The 17,427-nt window shown below is 37.4% G+C and overlaps 1 protein-coding gene across 5 annotated transcripts in view; it reads left to right on the forward strand.

The window, feature by feature from the left end:
* Nucleotides 1–17,427, forward strand: part of TP53BP1 (tumor protein p53 binding protein 1) — an 88,536-nt gene that overhangs the window by 46,918 nt on the left and 24,191 nt on the right. For 4 of the 5 annotated variants that reach the window (XM_033107876.1, XM_033107878.1, XM_033107877.1 and 1 more), the window contains 5 exons: nucleotides 77–1,406; nucleotides 8,225–8,344; nucleotides 9,110–9,313; nucleotides 13,204–13,261; nucleotides 15,516–15,602. In XM_033107876.1, the coding sequence (XP_032963767.1) occupies nucleotides 77–1,406; nucleotides 8,225–8,344; nucleotides 9,110–9,313; nucleotides 13,204–13,261; nucleotides 15,516–15,602 (1,799 nt within the window). Of the gene's footprint in view, nucleotides 1–76; nucleotides 1,407–6,051; nucleotides 6,187–8,224; nucleotides 8,345–9,109; nucleotides 9,314–13,203; nucleotides 13,262–15,515; nucleotides 15,603–17,427 lie in introns of those variants that run through there. The other variant, XM_033107879.1, reaches the window with a different exon arrangement.

Genomic DNA, 17,427 nt, shown 5'->3' on the forward strand with positions numbered 1-17,427 from the left:
AATAATTCAAGGGTTAGATTGAAAAGAAACATGATTAAGAACAAATGACGATTTGTCTCTTTTTGTTCTTCCTTAGGACATTTTCATTCCATCTCCCAGTTTGGAAGAACGATCAAATGACGGGAAGAAAGGTGGAAATTTGCATAGTTCATCTTTGACTGTTGAGTGTTCTAAAACTTCAGAGATTGAACCAAAGAATTCCACTGAGGATCTTGGGCTGTCTTTGACAGGGGATTCTTGTAAGTTGTTGCTTTCTGCAAGTGAGTGTAGTCAGTCACCAAAGATGGAGAGCTTGACTTCTCACAGGACTGAGGAAGATGGAGAAAACACACAAATTGTGGATACGGAACCCGTGTCTTCAGTTCTCAATTCTAAACTTGTTCCTGCTGCTGAAAATGACAGTATCTTGATTAATCCAGCACAAGATGGCCAAGTAGAACTGAATCAGAATGCTGACGAAATAAAGGGGGATGACACAGAAACCAGAGATGACTTTAGTATTTTAGCTGCTGATTGCAAAGGCAGAGAAGAGACGATAGCAGAAGACGTTTGTATAGATCTGACTTGTGATTCAGGGAGTCAGGCAGTTCCTTCTCCTGCTACTCGATCTGAGGCACTTTCTAGTGTGTTAGATCAGGAGGAAGCTATGGAAATTAAAGAGCATCATCCAGAGGAAGGGTCTTCAGGGTCTGAGGTAGAAGAAATCCCTGAGACTCCTTGTGAAAGTCAAGGAGAGGAGCTGAAAGAAGAAAATATGGAGAGTGTCCCATTACACCTTTCTCTGACCAAAACTCAGTCCCAAGCTCTCTCTCTTCCAAAGGAAAGCCCAAAACAAGAATGCCAGGAAGCTATGGAAGTTGAAACCAGTGTGATTAGTATTGATTCCCCCCAAAAGCTTCCAGTGCTTGACCAAGAATTGGAACATAAGGATCAAGAAGCCTGGGAAGAAGCTACATCAGAGGACTCCAGTGTTGTCATTGTAGATGTGAAGGAACCATCTCCCAGAATTGATGTTTCTTCTGAACCTTTAGAGGGAGTGGAGAAATGCTCTGATTCTCAGTTGTGGGAGGATGATGCTCCAGAAATAGAACCATGTGCTGAGAATAGAGTTGATACCCAGGAAGAAAAGAGTGCCGAAGATGAAGGAGCTCTGAAATCAGTGACTGCAGAAAAGGAACCTGTGGCAGCTGACTCTCCAGAGCCTCCCTTGACTTTAGTGAGAGCAGACGATACTCCAAAGCCTGACCAGCAGATGCAGCGGAGCCAACCTCAAGAGAAAACAGATAACTCATCACCAGAAGACTCAAAAATGGCTAATGCTAAGCAGCTTGGCTTAGGTGTGGAGGCTCAACAACTGGAGAAGGCCTCTGTCCACACCTCACAAAGCTTCTGTGAAAGCTCTAGTGGTGAGTGTGCTTGTAAATTGTTCTGTGTCGCCAACCAAATTACAGTTTGGAATGGAAGGTAGGAGAGAACTGCATGCTTGTATGTCAGGGCTGAAAATTAACTTGGATTTGTTTCTAAACATCCACTAGTAATTGGGAAATTTAAAACTTTGGGTTGTATTCTTTTATAGCTGTAATTACGCATGTTTATGGAAACAGATCATTTGAGTTTTATCAGCTTTATAACTCAGGAGTAATCAACATGAATTTTATAATTATGTAGAAATTGTACCAATTGTACCAATCTGGGATTTTCTACTAAGGTCCCAATCTTGCTCCAAATTTTTATATTTTGACAGTTGCCTTAAAGTGCAAGGATCTATTTTGATTACACAGGAATATGATATTTAGAACTCTGTTAATGAGTACGCTATTATTGATTGTTTCCTCTTTATGGGCGTTAAGTTTCTAAATTTGGTTCAGCATATACTTATCTTGAACCTTAAACTGGAAAAGATACTAGTTTGTGCTCTTTATTTTTTTATGAAGTCCAGATGAGAATATAGATTATTTGATTACTTTCTGAAATGTTTGTAGAATATTATGTATGATATTAGCTGAAGAGAATTCAAACTTTCTAAGTGACCAGAGTTAGTATAATTTAAAAACAAAACAAACTCCAAAAAAACAAAAAAATAAATACAAAACAAACTTAAGAAAACATGCTTCTAGGGATATGGAAATGAGAAACAGTATTTGGGCCACATCTTAGCTATTAATATAGGTGATTACACTGTTTGGTGTTCTTGAATCACTCCTAATTTATACCTCTTGTCTAGTTGTGATTATTAGTAGTACGTTTTTTTTACTCTCAAAATTATCCCTGTTCATTAGGTTTTATATTCAGGAATCAGAAAGTTTTTTTCTCCTCTTCAGAACAAGAAATGTTAGGTGATAAGGAGGCTAGGGATTACTGGGTTCAGTCTCTTCCTAAAGTCCTGTGGCCAGTTAATGATTGAGGTAGGACAAGAACCTTGATTCCCAATGCTGTGCTTTCTCCTACAAAACTGTATAGTTTCTCTGATTCTGATGAGTTATGGTAAAGAACTATCAGAATGACCCAATAATTCTATATTACTGAATGTTTTTGTAATTTCATTACATACAAATACTGTTTAGGCTAAGAAAGTATCAGGGCCTGTAGATTGTTTTCGTTTGGTTACTTAGGACTACTTTTTAATTATGTTAGCAATTGTATGAGGTCTGACAATTAAGTTCGAGAACTTATTGCAATGATGTTGCTAACCTTTTTTGATATCGGAGGGATCGTTCATTATGAATTTGTACCAACTGGACAAACAGTTAACCAACTTTACTATTTGGAAGTGCTGAAAAGATTGTGTGAAAAAGTTAGACAACCTGAACTTTTCGCCACCAATTCATGGCTCTTGCATCACGGCAATGCACCAGCTCACACAGGCACTGTCTGTGAGTGAGTTTTTTAGCCAGTAAACAAGTAACTGTATTGGAACACCCCCCCTACTCACTTGATCTGTACCCCAGTGACTACTTTCTTTACCCGAAGATGAAGGAAATATTGAAAGGAAGACATTTTGATGACATTCAGGACATCAAGGGTAATACGATGACAGCTCTGATGGCCATTCCAGGAAAAGAGTTCCAAAATCGCTTTCAAGGGTGACTTAGGTGCTGGTATTGGTGCATAGCCTCCCAAGGGGAGTACTTTGAAGGTGATCATAGTGATATTCAGCAATTAGGTGTGAAGCACTTTTTCTAGGATGAGTTTGCGAACTTAATTGTCAGACGTCATATACAAAAGTTTCTAAAACATTGGTTTATTATCTATTATATTAATAGTATTCTCCATGAGTTCTTGTTTACACTGTTAATGGGCAGAGCCAGATCTTTTTTGTAATAGACATTGCCATAGTAAAACTTATTTTACTAATATTTATCTAGATTATTCACAATTCTAGTAAATTATATGCTGCTTATTTCAAGAGTTTAGTTCTTGAGCAAACAACTAAAAGCTGTAAAGGCAGTGGTTGGATGTTAAGAGGACTAGTCTAAAGTAAATCATTCAGAAGAGCATTGGTAGAACAAAAAAATATATATTCTGTACTTAAAGTATAATTGTGTAGTTGATAAACCCCAAGAGAGACTAATTTAAATGAGAGTAACCTAAAAAGTGAATAGTTCCACAGTCTGGAAAGACAGAATGAAAGGAACGAATTGGTTGAGTCCCAGGTTTATTTGTTCATTAGATTTCTGTATGTTAAAGTTAGAAGGGTACTTCTATTTGTGTTTTTGTTGTTGCTGTTAAAAGCGTTATTGATTTAAAAAGATACATGTTTAATTGTGAAAAATGTTCAAATATTACAGGAAAGAGGAGAGAAGGAGTGGGGGGAGAAGAAGTGTTACGGGGGGGGGGGAGAGGAAGTGTTACGGAGAGGGAGTGGGGGGAGAAAACAAAAGACTCACTCTAAATGCCTCCATTTATAGATAACTTGTCACTAATGTTAATAGTTTGGAGACATCTTCCAACATGTCTATGAAGACCTCCTCCTGAAATTTGAAGAAAGCAAATTTAGAAAGGTGGTGCTTGGAAACCCAACCTTATTCAATATAGAATAAATTTATGATGGGTTGATGTGAAAAATCGTAACAAATTTAATGTCTTTAAATCCACAAATGGTGGTCTATAATAGGTTAATAATAATGATCAGTGCAGCTGAATGTATCTTGTGCGCAGCTCTAACCGTTTGTGGCTAACCTTTTAATGTCAGAGCACACTCTCAGGGTAGACTCTTTATGCATGGTGCCACCCAACATAGAAATTCTTCTATGTTTAATTAGATGGCTTTTAACCAGCTGGAAGAAGTGACCAGGTCTTCTCTTGAGAATAAAAGAAGTAAAAGGTTTCCGATTCTGACAGAAAGTTAGCTGTAAAAGAGAACTTACTGACATTAGGGTTTTAAATTTTGTTTCGGACTAATGAATCTTTAAAGTCTTTACTAATAAGAACAGACTCTCCACTCAGATGGTTTGACAATTGATATTAAGTTTCCTTTTATTCATTTACATCTTAATGGGTTGGTAGCTGGCATACATTAGGATGGACCATGATAATTGGGGAAAGCAAGAAGGGACTTGGTAATTTAAATAATGTAACTGTGCTAATTCTTAGAGAAAAAATTGAATATGTGGAAAATTCCAGTAAATTTAAGAGGATAAAATATTATTTTGCAGGATTTGGTGATAATTTGATTAGATTTTAGTGGTGTCTTTCAAATGAGGGAACAAAAGCAGAGAAATGGGAAAGCATTTGGAAGATACTGACTAGAGGCTTTATGAACACGAATAATTAAAGAAAGGATAGAAATATAGGCTGCTACTAGTTAATTGAATGCTGACCAAAGAGTGAGGAATTTAGGGGAAACTTTGAAGTTTTTGACCAGGAACTGACCTGTTCAAAGTCATGTTTTATAGGAAGGTTGCTTTGATTACTGGGTGCAGAAAGAGTTGGGGTTTGGGATAGGCTGTAATAACACAGGAATGAGGCGTTGATGACCAGATAAAGGTAGTGTCAGTGTTTTCTGTAAAAGACTCAATTTTCCATTAAGTTGTAGTGATGCAGTGGGATCAATGCTGTTAAAATAATTTCGTAAGTTTTATCTGGTACTGTGCAAAGGAAATAGAAGTAATTGTAAGTAATTTTTAATGCTTGCATGTTACTTTTGCATATTATGGTTTGTCATATAGAAGGATATACTTAAAGATTTCATACAGATTTTCAAAAATCTGCGTGGTCAGTCGTACTACGAGGGATGATTCCTGTCAGAGCAGTGCAGTATAGATGATTGTTGCAGGAATGAAAAATTCCTTAAAATATATCTTTGGAATGTATGATGCTTTGTGACGTGTTTTTGTTTGTTTTAATTTTTATATGTCTTCTAAGTTCTTTTTTATGAACCTTAAAGGACTTGCTTTTTAAGGAGCCGCCAGAAAAATAAATGCTTATCTACTAACCCATTTCTCTTTTTTTTCTATAACTGGTGGAATTCTTTGCCATTTAGATGTGATGTTGAAATTCTCTGCTCCTCCTCTTTACAGTTTCTTTAGCTGAATATTTGTACTGTTCATCCTTTATTTCTAAAGACCATTTCATTTTCTCTTTTCATCCCTTCAGATTACTAATTCATTTTCTCTTACATGTAGATGTAAAAGATGTTTTTTACTGTTTTGTGATTTTGAAGGAAAAAACAGTACTGATGTGCTTAATATTAAAGATAGTAAAAGATAGAAGTGGAGTGGGAAAATTTGTGAGAAGAAAATGTAAAATATAAAATATATTAGGTTTTCATCCGGTTCCCGGCACACAGCTCCTAAAACCCTGGTGATTTCCCAGTGAAAGGAATATCTTTTGTTATTCAGAACAAAGCCAATTCTGTCACACCTGGGTTTATGCTAATGAAGTGGTTTAGGCTGCAATCCCTACCTAGCCTCAGGATGGGGCTGTTTGTTTACCAGACAGACCCAGTGATTAGAGAGTTGGAACTTTTAGCCCTACCCATGTTCCTTCGGGGAGGGGAGGGGCTGGAGGTTAAAACTCTTGAACAACAAGATTAGATAAGCTTCCTAATTGTTAAGTGAACCAGGATGGTATCTCATCCCAATTCCACGGAGACAGAATCTCCTGCCCTCCGAATCCTCTGGACCTCACTCAGGGTACTGCCTCATCTGTGTGTTCATCTCCATCCTTTAGTATAAACTGGCTAACGTAAGTAAATGTTTTCTCTGAGTACTCTGAGTGGCACTAGCAAATTAAATTTGAGGAGGCAGTCCTGGGAACCTATAATGTATAGCTAGCTGGTCAGAAGTACAGGTAAAGACTTGGACTTGGAATTGGAATTGGCATCTGAAGTGGAAACAGCCTCGTGGGACTGAGCCCTTCACATGTGGCATCTGATACTATCTCCAGATAGAGCATCAGGATTGAGTTAAATCTGACACTGAGTTAAATTTCTCAGTGTCCTGAGAGTTGGAGAATTATTGGGGGTGTTGGAAAACACATCAGGCAAACTATTTTCACAAGTAATGAGTAAGCGGGTATGATAGATTATAGTTATTTTGAGCCATCCCAGGAAAATAAGTACGAATTTTCATGTTAGGTTTAAGAGGAGCAGTCTAGCACAATTCTTTTTCCCCCTCAAACTTAGCCATTTTATTAAAAGCGATAACCAATTAGGAAATCAGAAAATGTGATTTTGGTAATTTGCTAATTCTGCTTAGCAAATATTTGGAACTGAGACCTAATTAAAATAATGTTAAACAAAAACCTTTGTGACAGAAAGCTTTTGTGAAAGAAAGTTTACTGAGCCATATGCTAGCCAGAAAAAGGACCAGGTCCTGGGATATACGTCTAAACCACCGGGAGCAGCAGGGATAGCAGGAGTAGACAAATGTGTCCGCAGCCTTGGACGGGGCTCTTTTATACAGTGGATTTGGGGAAGAAAGATGTAAGTTGTTTTGAAAGAATTTACATTGGCTATAGATAAGGACGGGAAAAAGTGAAGGGGGGCAGTTCTGGAATACGGGCGTAGTCCATAAGGAAGAAGTACTTGCTGCTCCTGGATTGGTTGTATACGCGTAAGCGTATTAAGTACTTGCTGCTTCTGGATTGGCTACATACGCGTCGGCATGAACGCTTGCAGTGCCGGCTGGTGGTAGCCGCCTGGAAGTTGATTCAAAGTTGTAACACACCTTCTGGAATGTGAGCAGTGGTTTGTTGGTTTTGGCCTGAGGCTCTGTTAACTAATTAACCTCTTACCCCTTTCTCCCACCCTGCAGTGTATTGTAATTTAACTTTAGGACATCTCAGAATATTTCTCTTGTCATTCAAGTTTTGTATCTTGACAAATGCTTTATGTTTATATTAATTTAATAGTGACTAACCAAAAATGTGTATACTGGGAATGCTCATATACTGTGTTTCCCCGAAAAGAAGACCTAGCCGGACTGTCAGCTCTAATGCTTCTTTTGGAGCAAAAATTTTTGCTCCAAAAGAAGCATTAGAGCTGACAGTCCGGCTAGGTCTTCTTTACCGGGTCTTATATTAATTTTTGCTCCAAAAGAAGCATTAGAGCTGACTGTCCGGCTAGGTCTTCTTTTCGGGGAAACACAGTATGTGAGGTTTACCATTGTACAGAAATTTAGATGTGAACATTACTGCTATGGCCCAGAGTGAATGCTGGTCAGTACTGCTGAACCATGAAATCCATTGATTTCTATGTTAGAACCAGTGACTATTTTGAAGTACTTTGGCCCAGGAGATCCTTTGTCACCTCTTTGAGTAAATTGTAAATGACAGGTATTATCATCATCAGACTTCAATCTTGAGAATCCTACAGATTGCTAAAGCATATAAATAAACTAACTCCTGTGGTTAGCATTGTGCAAAATTAAAATGTCTAGACTTGAAACTATCCAAATTTGTATTACTGAATATTCCCAGATGGAGCTCAGATGTTTCTATGTTCCTTTGATCCCATGTTCCTCAGGGCTTCCAAACTTTGGGCTTCCTCTATTTGCCTGTCCACTGGTTGTGTACTTTGTTTCAGTCCTGTTGTTAATGGCTGTAAAGAGAGCAGAGAGAACAGTAGGAAATTGGTTGGGAAGCCTGGTAGAGGGGTGTTGCGAATGAGGTGGAATTGGGTAGCAAAGGAATAATAAGTATTTCTTGGAATTCTCACTTTTGCTTTTTATATATTTCTGTTTTGGTTTCCTTCTTGTTTACTTTTTTTTTTCTTCTCTCCCAGAAACTCCATTTCATTTCAGTTTGCCTAAAGAAGGTGATATAATTCCACCACTGACTGGCGCAACTCCACCTCTTACTGGGCACCTAAAATTGGAGCCCAGGAGACACAGCACTCCTATTGGTGAGTGACTAAAATGTAATACTATTTAAAGCAGAATTTTTGAGATATCATATTTTATGCAAGTGATTTCTTTTAGATCTGAGGAATTGGGCCTGCGTGATAAGGTTGATTTTTGTCTTAGGAAGAATAAGTCTGTGATGTCTGATTCCATGAGTTTACTCCCAGGAGATACTGAGTGGTGATGAGAGGAAAGAAAGGGTAGAAGGAAAGAAGAAAAAAAAACCTGTAAGGATTTTATTCTGTTCCTTGCAAGGCAGTAGAATCTGAGTGCTAAGCAATGATACAGAGCTGTCTATAAGGGAGGGACAGCAGGTAGAGTAGAACTACTTATTCAGTACCCTGGCTGATCAGTCTGCTGCTTGACAGAGCAAGAAAGCTTAGCGCCTTCTTTCCCAAAGCAGCCCGTAGTCTTCTACATTAACTTATTTGTTTTCTCTAGTCAGTGCTGGGAGGTAACAGTCATGTCGCCTGGAGTCTCCTGCTACCTATGCCTGATGCTGGCAGATGTGGGTTGGCTGAGGGCTCATGCAGCATCCTTTGTCCAGATGCAGAAGTGGAACTGAATCCTGTTGCTCCTCTTAAGACCAGGTGTCAATACTAGTGCGTAGTTGTTGATACTTGTGACAGGTTCTATCCTAGGAACGACCCCCTTTCAGTCTTGCAGAGCTGTGGAGCCAAACAGGCAAATTGATGACCTTGAATTATTGTTTTTCGTGTTTGTATTTTAGTGTTCTTTCTTTCTTCCTCCTGCCTCCCTTCTTTCAGATATTAGCAACTATCCAGAAAGCACCACGGCAACCAGTGATGTCATGTCTGAAAGCATGGTGGAGACAAATGATCCCATACTTGGGAATGAAAAAGGAGATTCTGGGGCTGCCCCAGAAATGGATGATAAATTGTGTCTAAGAATGAAACTGGTCAGTCCTGAGACTGAGGCTAGTGAAGAGTCTTTGCAATTTAGTCTGGAAAGTAAGTTTTATTTTATATTAATCTTGGGTTTAGTAGCTCCAGGTCATCTGAGAAGTATTGATTATTTTTCTTCTAGTTATAATGATTGATACTTTTATAATTACATAAAAATATTTGTAACGTCTTATTCTCATGGATTTAATTCTTTGCTTTTGGCCAGTCACTGTCTGAAGATGCTCCGTCTATAAATTATGGTTCTGGTTGTATCTCTGTATTAAACCTGTGTTGATGTTAAGTAATTGGTTTCCATATTCAGAAACAGTTCAGAAGAGGGTAGAAAATTTAGGATTGTGGATTCATACTGTAGGTTTAAGTTGACTATTTCCCACATTAATTGCAAGTTGTTTAGTACGGCGAGAATACAGAGAAGGCACAAGGAGGGGCTGCAAAGTAGGGACCAGAATCTGAAAGGCTTTTTGCATCATGTTGAGAAGCTAAAGAATTTTAGGCAAGGGAGTAATATGATCAGATTTACTTTTTTAAAAGGATTAATTGAGTGTTTCAAAACTTGTGCTTTGCGTATCATTCCTTGCCTTGCCCATTTCCTAGGCTTCTGCCTGGCAAACTCTTTCTTTAACCAGGAAGTGGGGTTATTAGTAGTGAGGACGAAGATGGGATAAATTTGAGAGGTGAATAGTATAATAGAATAGAGACAACCTTGGTTCCAGTTGAATGTAGAGTCGGGGAGGAACAATGATAGCACTCCAAAGCAGATATCCTTGTTTCCGTTTTATTGATGAGAAAACTGGGACTAAGTGAGGTTTTTAAGTTACATTTCTAAGGTCACAGTAATGGGAAAGAAGTAGAGCTGGATCTGACTCCAAAGCTTATAATTTTTTTACTAAGTAGTTTGTAAATGCTGTGTAACGGAGTTAGAAGAGGAAGAAGTCTTAAAAGAGATTGTATAGGAACTTCCAGAGAAGAGGACTAGGAGAGTCCAAAGCCACGGAAGGCTGTGGAGAGGAGAGGTACAAAGAGGATAAAGTCAGAGGCAGAAATGAGGTCTAGTAGGATATATCTGAAAATGTACATTAGGCTTGGCAGTTAAGATTCGTCTGGTGACTAGCAAGAACTAGTTCCGTCTAGTGGTTTGGGTGGGAGTTTACTGAAGGTAATTGAGGAGTCGATGGGAAGAAGAGGCAGCAAGTGTATTCTGCTTTTGAGAAGTTTATGTGAAAAAATATCACAAGTTAGAGGGAAATGCCGGATTAAAGGAGATTTTTTTCATTTTTAGGCAGAGAGAGACCTAAGGAGGCTTATAGACTGAAAGGAAATCTCCAAGAGAGATGGGTTAAAAAGGAGGGAATAGGTGAAGTAGATGATGGATCAGGGGTCCTGAGGGAGTAGAGCAGGTTTTCAGGTGTGAGACAAGCTCCCTTTCGAAGACCGCAGGTGGAGTGGGTGGGCTTGAATAAGAGGGTCTTCTCATTCTCTGAGAACAAAGAAATTTTAGCTAATTATTTTGAGTTCTTATATGCCAGGCATATTACATGGACGGCTCATTAAATCTCCTAACAAACTTGTGAATGAGGAAACTGAGGCACTGAGTGGTGGAGCACCTTTCCTAGAGTCATGTAGCTAGCTAGTAAATGTAGTAGCCTGAATTCAAAGTAGTTCCAAGAACCAGAAGTCCAGTTCCAAATTACATGGCTATTCTGCTTCTCAGTGCTTATTGATTTGAATCTTAGAACCTCAGTAGAAATTAAAATATTACATGTTTCTGATGGAGGAATATTTTCCTGTGAGTCCCCAAATGATGTAGATGATGTTGGATCTGTTGGCAGTTTCTGGGTCTGAGCCTGGATCGTGTCTCGTGAGACCGAAGAATGGAAACACGAAGAATGGAAACACGGACCCAGGAGAGGCAAAGAGTTTTAAAAAGAGGATAGTTTATTGAAAGCAAAGAGTCAGAGCTCTGAGTGGGAGGGGGTCCTGAATGGGGGTGGCCCCGTGACTAAGGCAAAAGCTCTTACTTTTATACCTTCCCTTGTCTGTTTGGGGAAGGGGAGCTGTTTGAGGAAGGGAACTGGCGCCTTCTAATGAAATTCGTCTGTCTACCAGGTTTGTTCTGCTTGCCCATCCTGAAGGAATTAGCAAAGTAACCCACTCTTTATCTATCAGATCTCCATTTGCAGGCCAAAAGGAATTTTGTGATTAATCTCAAGGCCTTGTTACATTATGTCCTGGAGCGAAGGAGTGATTTCAAAACCTGGAGTTTTAGGATAGGGCTGTCTTTTGTGTATTCTACCAGAGACCTCCCTGTCTACCTAGGGACGTGCTATTCTGTATCATTTCCATCCTTGTTATCATCATCTTTGAAATCAAGTAGGGCTTTTCAAGAGAGTATGTGGTAGCCTTGAATCTTTAGATTCGAAATTACAATTGGGAAGATCTAAAATGGAGCTAAAGGTTAAGGGTGATCGTATCAGTAAATATTACTGCCTTTCCTGAAAATAGGAGCACAGCATCAGGCACCACACTCAGGTGGTACTCATTTCATCCTCTCAACAAACTGATGATCTTGGTCCTGTTTTATTTATCTCTATCTTATAGAGGAGGAAACTGACTCAGAAGATGAAGTTTACTTCTAGGCTGGACTACTTAGTGCTGGAACCAGGGCCTGAGCCAGGTTTCTGTTTCAGAGCCTGAGTTCGAACCACTAAATGTCAGCTGCCTCTTTGATGGACTGTTTAGGCTATGTTGGGTCATGACATTTTAGAAATGTTTAAAAATATTTGTCGATCAGGAAAAAAAAATAGTAAAAAATAAAATAAATAAAATAAAAATATTTGTCATTTTCTCTAAGGAGGGAATAAATTGACAATAAATAAATTTTAATCCCTTGACATTAGAGACATTGCTTTGAGAATATGGGATTATTTTCCGTATTACCCTTATTTCTTTCTTGAAAATGTGTTTTGTTTTTCAATCATCTGTCCCCAAAACACATTAGGAAGAACTTGAGTACCTTCTTTGTGTGGGTTCTCATAAAACAGCATCAACATACGATATTTTCCTACATATATTTTATTAAAAGTTTTTTTGTTTATTTTAAATTTATTTTTTAATTTTTATAATTTATTTTTGTTTTTCATTTTATATTTTCTTACTACATGCGTTTTAATTATATAAGAGATGAATTGGGATTCAAGAGATGTTTCATTTTCATTTTTTAGTAATTCATTGTATTTCTGGACAAACTGATTAGTCGTCTGTAGGAACTATTGTAAGGGAGGCTATCTTCTGTTTTAAAATTTTACCCTTTAGTGTAATTCAATTTAACAATGGTAATTCAGTGTGGGATTTTTCTTTGCTTCCCTCCTTTAATGACTGTTTGCTCCTGTCTATATCCATTCGTTTTAATGACCTTATTTACATTGACTTGGAAAAAGTCTTTTCAACATCTGCATAAGATGCACCTTTATCCCCAAAATGAAGTAGACTCTGGGAAGTGCCTTCTTTTCTTTTTCAAATCACCCAAGAGTTGCTTGACCACCTCCCCCTTTACTTTGTTCTGCTTCGTCTTACACGTCTATAAAATCTTTTGGCCATGCAGGGAATGGGGGAGCTGGCCTTTGGACAGGAGTCCACCATCCTCCCAGAGTGCCGGCATTCTGAATAAACCTGCTTTTCTTTCCACCAACCTTGTCTCTCGATTATTGACTTTACAAGTGACAAGCAACTGGACCTTAACCCGGTTAACAGTGTGAAAGAAAACTGATTGGTGGAAGTGAGAAAAACTTGCACCATTAAATTATAAGAAATCTTTTTATGTTCATTTATTCTTACCCATTTCTTTTTATTTGTTGCAAATACTAGTAGAGTAGGTTTACAGGTGTGATACTAACTGAATAGTTTTCCTTTCTCTCTTTGCTTTTGTTTTTATTCAGAGCCTGCAATTGGTGGAAGACAAAATGAATCTACTGCTGTTGCTGAGGCTGTTGCCAGGTAACCAGAGCTGGTTGCTATTTAGAGGAGTTTAATATACAAAACCACTGGTAGTGAGGGGAAGATGATTTATCAAGAGAGGAAAAAAATTTTAAATGAAACTCCACTATAAGGGATTTAACAATGTGCTGAATCTAATGAGGGCTTTCTTATTAATATTTTAAATCTAATACTTAGAACTAAGATATTTAAAGATGCTTCTCTGTCTCCCTTTTGTTCAAGGGGGTCGGTCATTTTTTTCTTTTTCTTTTGGTGAGAATGAGACTGTTTTGGTGAGGAAATAGAGGTTTTAACAAGAGCTTCAGACCTGTTCCTTTTGAGATCCCCTACTGAGCAGCAGATTCGGGCCATTTTCTCTTCCGCCTGCCAAATCAACTACTGTGTGGAGTTGTTATTTTCGCTTTGTCATGAATGGTGTAATGCTTTGAGGATGAATATGACCCCATCCTGAGGCTCTGGTGGTAAGCTTTGCCATCTGGTGGCTGTGAGAGTAGAATTCTTTTATTGGTTTGTGGCATGAGTCATCCAGCATGAAAATACTAGGAGCAATTGGTGAAATACAGGCGAGGATTTTTAAATCAGCCTAGGCAGGTAATGCGAATAATGTAAAGGGGCTAGGTGCAAGACTGTGAAGTGTTGAGGATGGTGGCCAACTGAACTTGTGCCCCATTTCAAAGGGGGGTAGTCTATTGTCACCATGCAAGAACGAAGACTTGTTGCCAAATCTCTAATTTTTAAAGAAATCTGGATTTTTAAAAATAATATTTCTTGCTTGGTCAAATAAGACCCGCTTGTGGACTGAATTTGACCACCCAGTGGCAAGTTTCTGGCCCCTATCTAAATCCTTTGATCTGTACTTAGCTATATCTCAGATTAATTGTTCTCTGGACTCTTACATATTGAATCTGAAAGATAAGTACTTTAGGGTCCTTACTCAGTTGAAGACTAATGATTACTAGTCTGAAAGTTGAAGAAAAGGGAATTTTATACTTGATATCTTTGGTTATAATAGACTTGTATACTAGATACAACTTATTAGTCTGTACATATATATGCCCAAGAATTGGGAATAGAATATGCTGCTGAAGTTTCCCAAACCCTTTGGGCAGAATGTTGGGATAGAAAAAAAGGAAAATACTTGAGGCAGAGAGTTGGATTGATGGATGACAGAATGAAATGAAATTCATTCGTATTGTTGTAATGCACATTTTGTATATGAGAATCTAGATTTTAAAAGTCTTTGACTATTTACTGTTGGGTTCACCATAAGAAGTCGTTTAAAGTAAGCTCTGTTAGAATATTTTCAATGCTAATGTCTTCCTCTGCATTTAAGTGAAGCAGTCCCACTGTTTTTAATAAACAGTGTCATCCGTAACTGGGCTGTGTTCAGATTACTTGCTGCATATTCTTTCTCTCAAACATTTCGTTATTGAAGGTTTCAAGCATATACAAAAGTAGAGAAAATAGTATAATGAACCACCCAGTGTCAAAAGTTACCAAGTCATGGCTAGTGTTGATTTGTTTATAAATACTTGTAGCACTCCACCCCACTGGATTATTTTGAAGCTAATTCCAGCATTATATCATTTTATCTGTAAATATTTCAGTGCTGTCTCCAAAAGATAAGAATTCCTTTTTTGAATTTAACCACAATACTTTGCTTTTAAAATTGGCAATGATTCCTTAATATCATCAAATATTCAGTGTTCTGGTTTCTCTAATAGCCTTAGATACGTTTTTTTACAGCTTGTTTGAATCAGGATCCACACATTGCATTTGCTTAAAATGGGACCCCCCCTCCCTCTTTTTATTTTCTCCTAGTGATTTATTTGTTGAAGAAGCTATGTTTTGTGTCCTATAGAGTTTTCTGTATTCTTCTTAATTTAAATCTCTTTTAATCTATAGGGACCCCCCGCCCCTCTTTTTTTTTTCTTCTAGCAATTTATTTGTTGAAGAAACTGGTTTTGTGTCCTGTAGAGTTTTCTGCATTCTGGACTTTGCTGATTGCGTCTTTATGGTATTTAATATAGTCTTCTGTCCAGTTTATTTCCTGTGAATCTTCCTTCAGAATTTTTAATTATGTTAATTTTTGAAACAAGTACTGTAGGAGGAATTTGCATTTTAGTGTTAAGGCAGTTTGGAGTTTGGGATGCAGGGAAAGGATTTTATTCCCTCCGTGCCTAAAAGGATAATCTCCAGAGGTACTTTTTCTTTCAAAACTAACACAGTATATTGCTTTAATTTATTATGTTAGTCCACAGAAGTCCATGCCTTTGCTTAGCTGTGAAGCCCGGCAAGCAGATGAGGCTCGAAGTCAGGATTCCCGCTCTGCACCCATTAGGTGAGCATTCTTTTCTTTTCTTTCTTTATTATTATTCTTTTAAATTTGAAGATCTAATTGGTTTTGTTAAGCCAATTTATTAAGCAATTCATAAATCAGGCAGTACCCCATCTAGCAACTATAGGGAGCTCCCGAGCATTATTTTCATAGCATCTTTTGGCCTATACTGATTCATAAAATGGTTGGTGCCAAAACTTGAGCTTGCTTTTTTATCTTGAGAGACTGTGACATACCCTAGATGTATTTATAAATGAGATGTCAAGAGAAGTTTTATTAAATAACAGATTTTGTCTTTATTTGCCAGTTCTATTGGTTTGAAATGGTTCGGTCTTCATAAATTTATGAAAATATATCATTCTATATTTTTAAGATTCATTCCCTTTTTCTTAGTTTTAGAAGTGTTTATTTTTAATAGATTTTTTATTTTCCTTTAGTTTTCCATCGGGCAAAACTGAGGTGCTCAACATCCCAAATTTAAAGTTTGTCAGACTTGATGGAATTAAGATTTTCCCATAATTTCTGTACTCCATAATCTCTTAGAACAGCTTTGAAGCAGAAAAAATTTTTGAGATACAAAGTATTTCTTCTCTATTTAAATAATTAGAGTATCTTGTTTGGACTATATGAGTCTTATATTTAGTATATGAAGTAATGGCAATAGAAATAAGCTTTTATTTTCATTACGAGGGGGTATCTGTCATCTAGAATTTAGCGATTTTGTAATTAGAGAATATGATAATGTTTTGTTTGTCATTAGATATCCAGTAGTGTTATTTGCAGCATAATTTTTCTGTTCTTTATTGATAGAAATATTAATATTTAGAAGAAACATGTCTACATGTCGGAGGTTGTGTTTTTGGGCATTTAGATTATTAAATGTAGTTTGTTGACATTCTTGGGAATCAAATAGCCCAGATCATATCCTCTTACGTATCAAGAAGCTTCTTGGGTGAAATGCCTCTTCGTGTGATTTCCTAAAGTGGGATGGTAATGGTCCAGCAATTATTAAATTTATCAATGGCACTGTGTTGCCTTCCTATTTTATTAGAGCATCTTAAAATAGAGGGGCCAAGGTGCTGGTGATTTTGTTTAGCCTTGGCAGAAGAACAAAGGCTTGAGAGTCCAGATGGATTGACTTCAGTTGCTCCAAAGATAGATCTGTACTCAGAACAGAATGGCTAGAAGTTTGTTAAATATGGAGATTTTTTTTTCTCTCTTTTTCACTTTGGCTTAATTTTTGTCCAGGCTTTTCTGCTAAAATTTCTTTATTAGCATCTGTTTCCAAATCTGTCATATAGTGACCAGAGTAGAATTGTAGTTAGTTGGACTTCATGAAAGAGAGGTGTGGTCCTTTTTACAATATATTGCATTTTTCTTCTAAAACTCTATTCTGGTGCTAAAGATTTCTTTTTTATTATTTCTTGAGACATAATTTACATCTCCATTGTAGGTATTTCTTGGTTGCTTTATTTATGTGTAAGAATTTATGAACTTGGTAGGAGTGGGTAACACTTTTTGCGTGTGTGTGTTGCAATTGTTTTTTTTTTTTAACCTGCTGTTGTGTGTTGACCTTAATCAGCAAATCTTGCCAACCACAACTGTGTGTATGTATGTAAGTGTGTGTAATATGAACCTGGGGGGAAATGACTGATTTTATTTGACTGATGCTAACATGAGAATGATAAATACCAAAATTCTGATATTTGATAGGAATCTGCTAAATATTGCTTATATTGCAGTGAGATACCTTTGGTCTTTAAAGAGAGAGGAACTGTTCGATTAACCAACCTTTTGGGGGGAAAAAGAAACCTGGTATTTGTCAATT

This window comes from Rhinolophus ferrumequinum, chromosome 6, assembly GCF_004115265.2.
Source record: "Rhinolophus ferrumequinum isolate MPI-CBG mRhiFer1 chromosome 6, mRhiFer1_v1.p, whole genome shotgun sequence".
NCBI classification, from domain to species: domain Eukaryota; kingdom Metazoa; phylum Chordata; class Mammalia; order Chiroptera; family Rhinolophidae; genus Rhinolophus; species Rhinolophus ferrumequinum.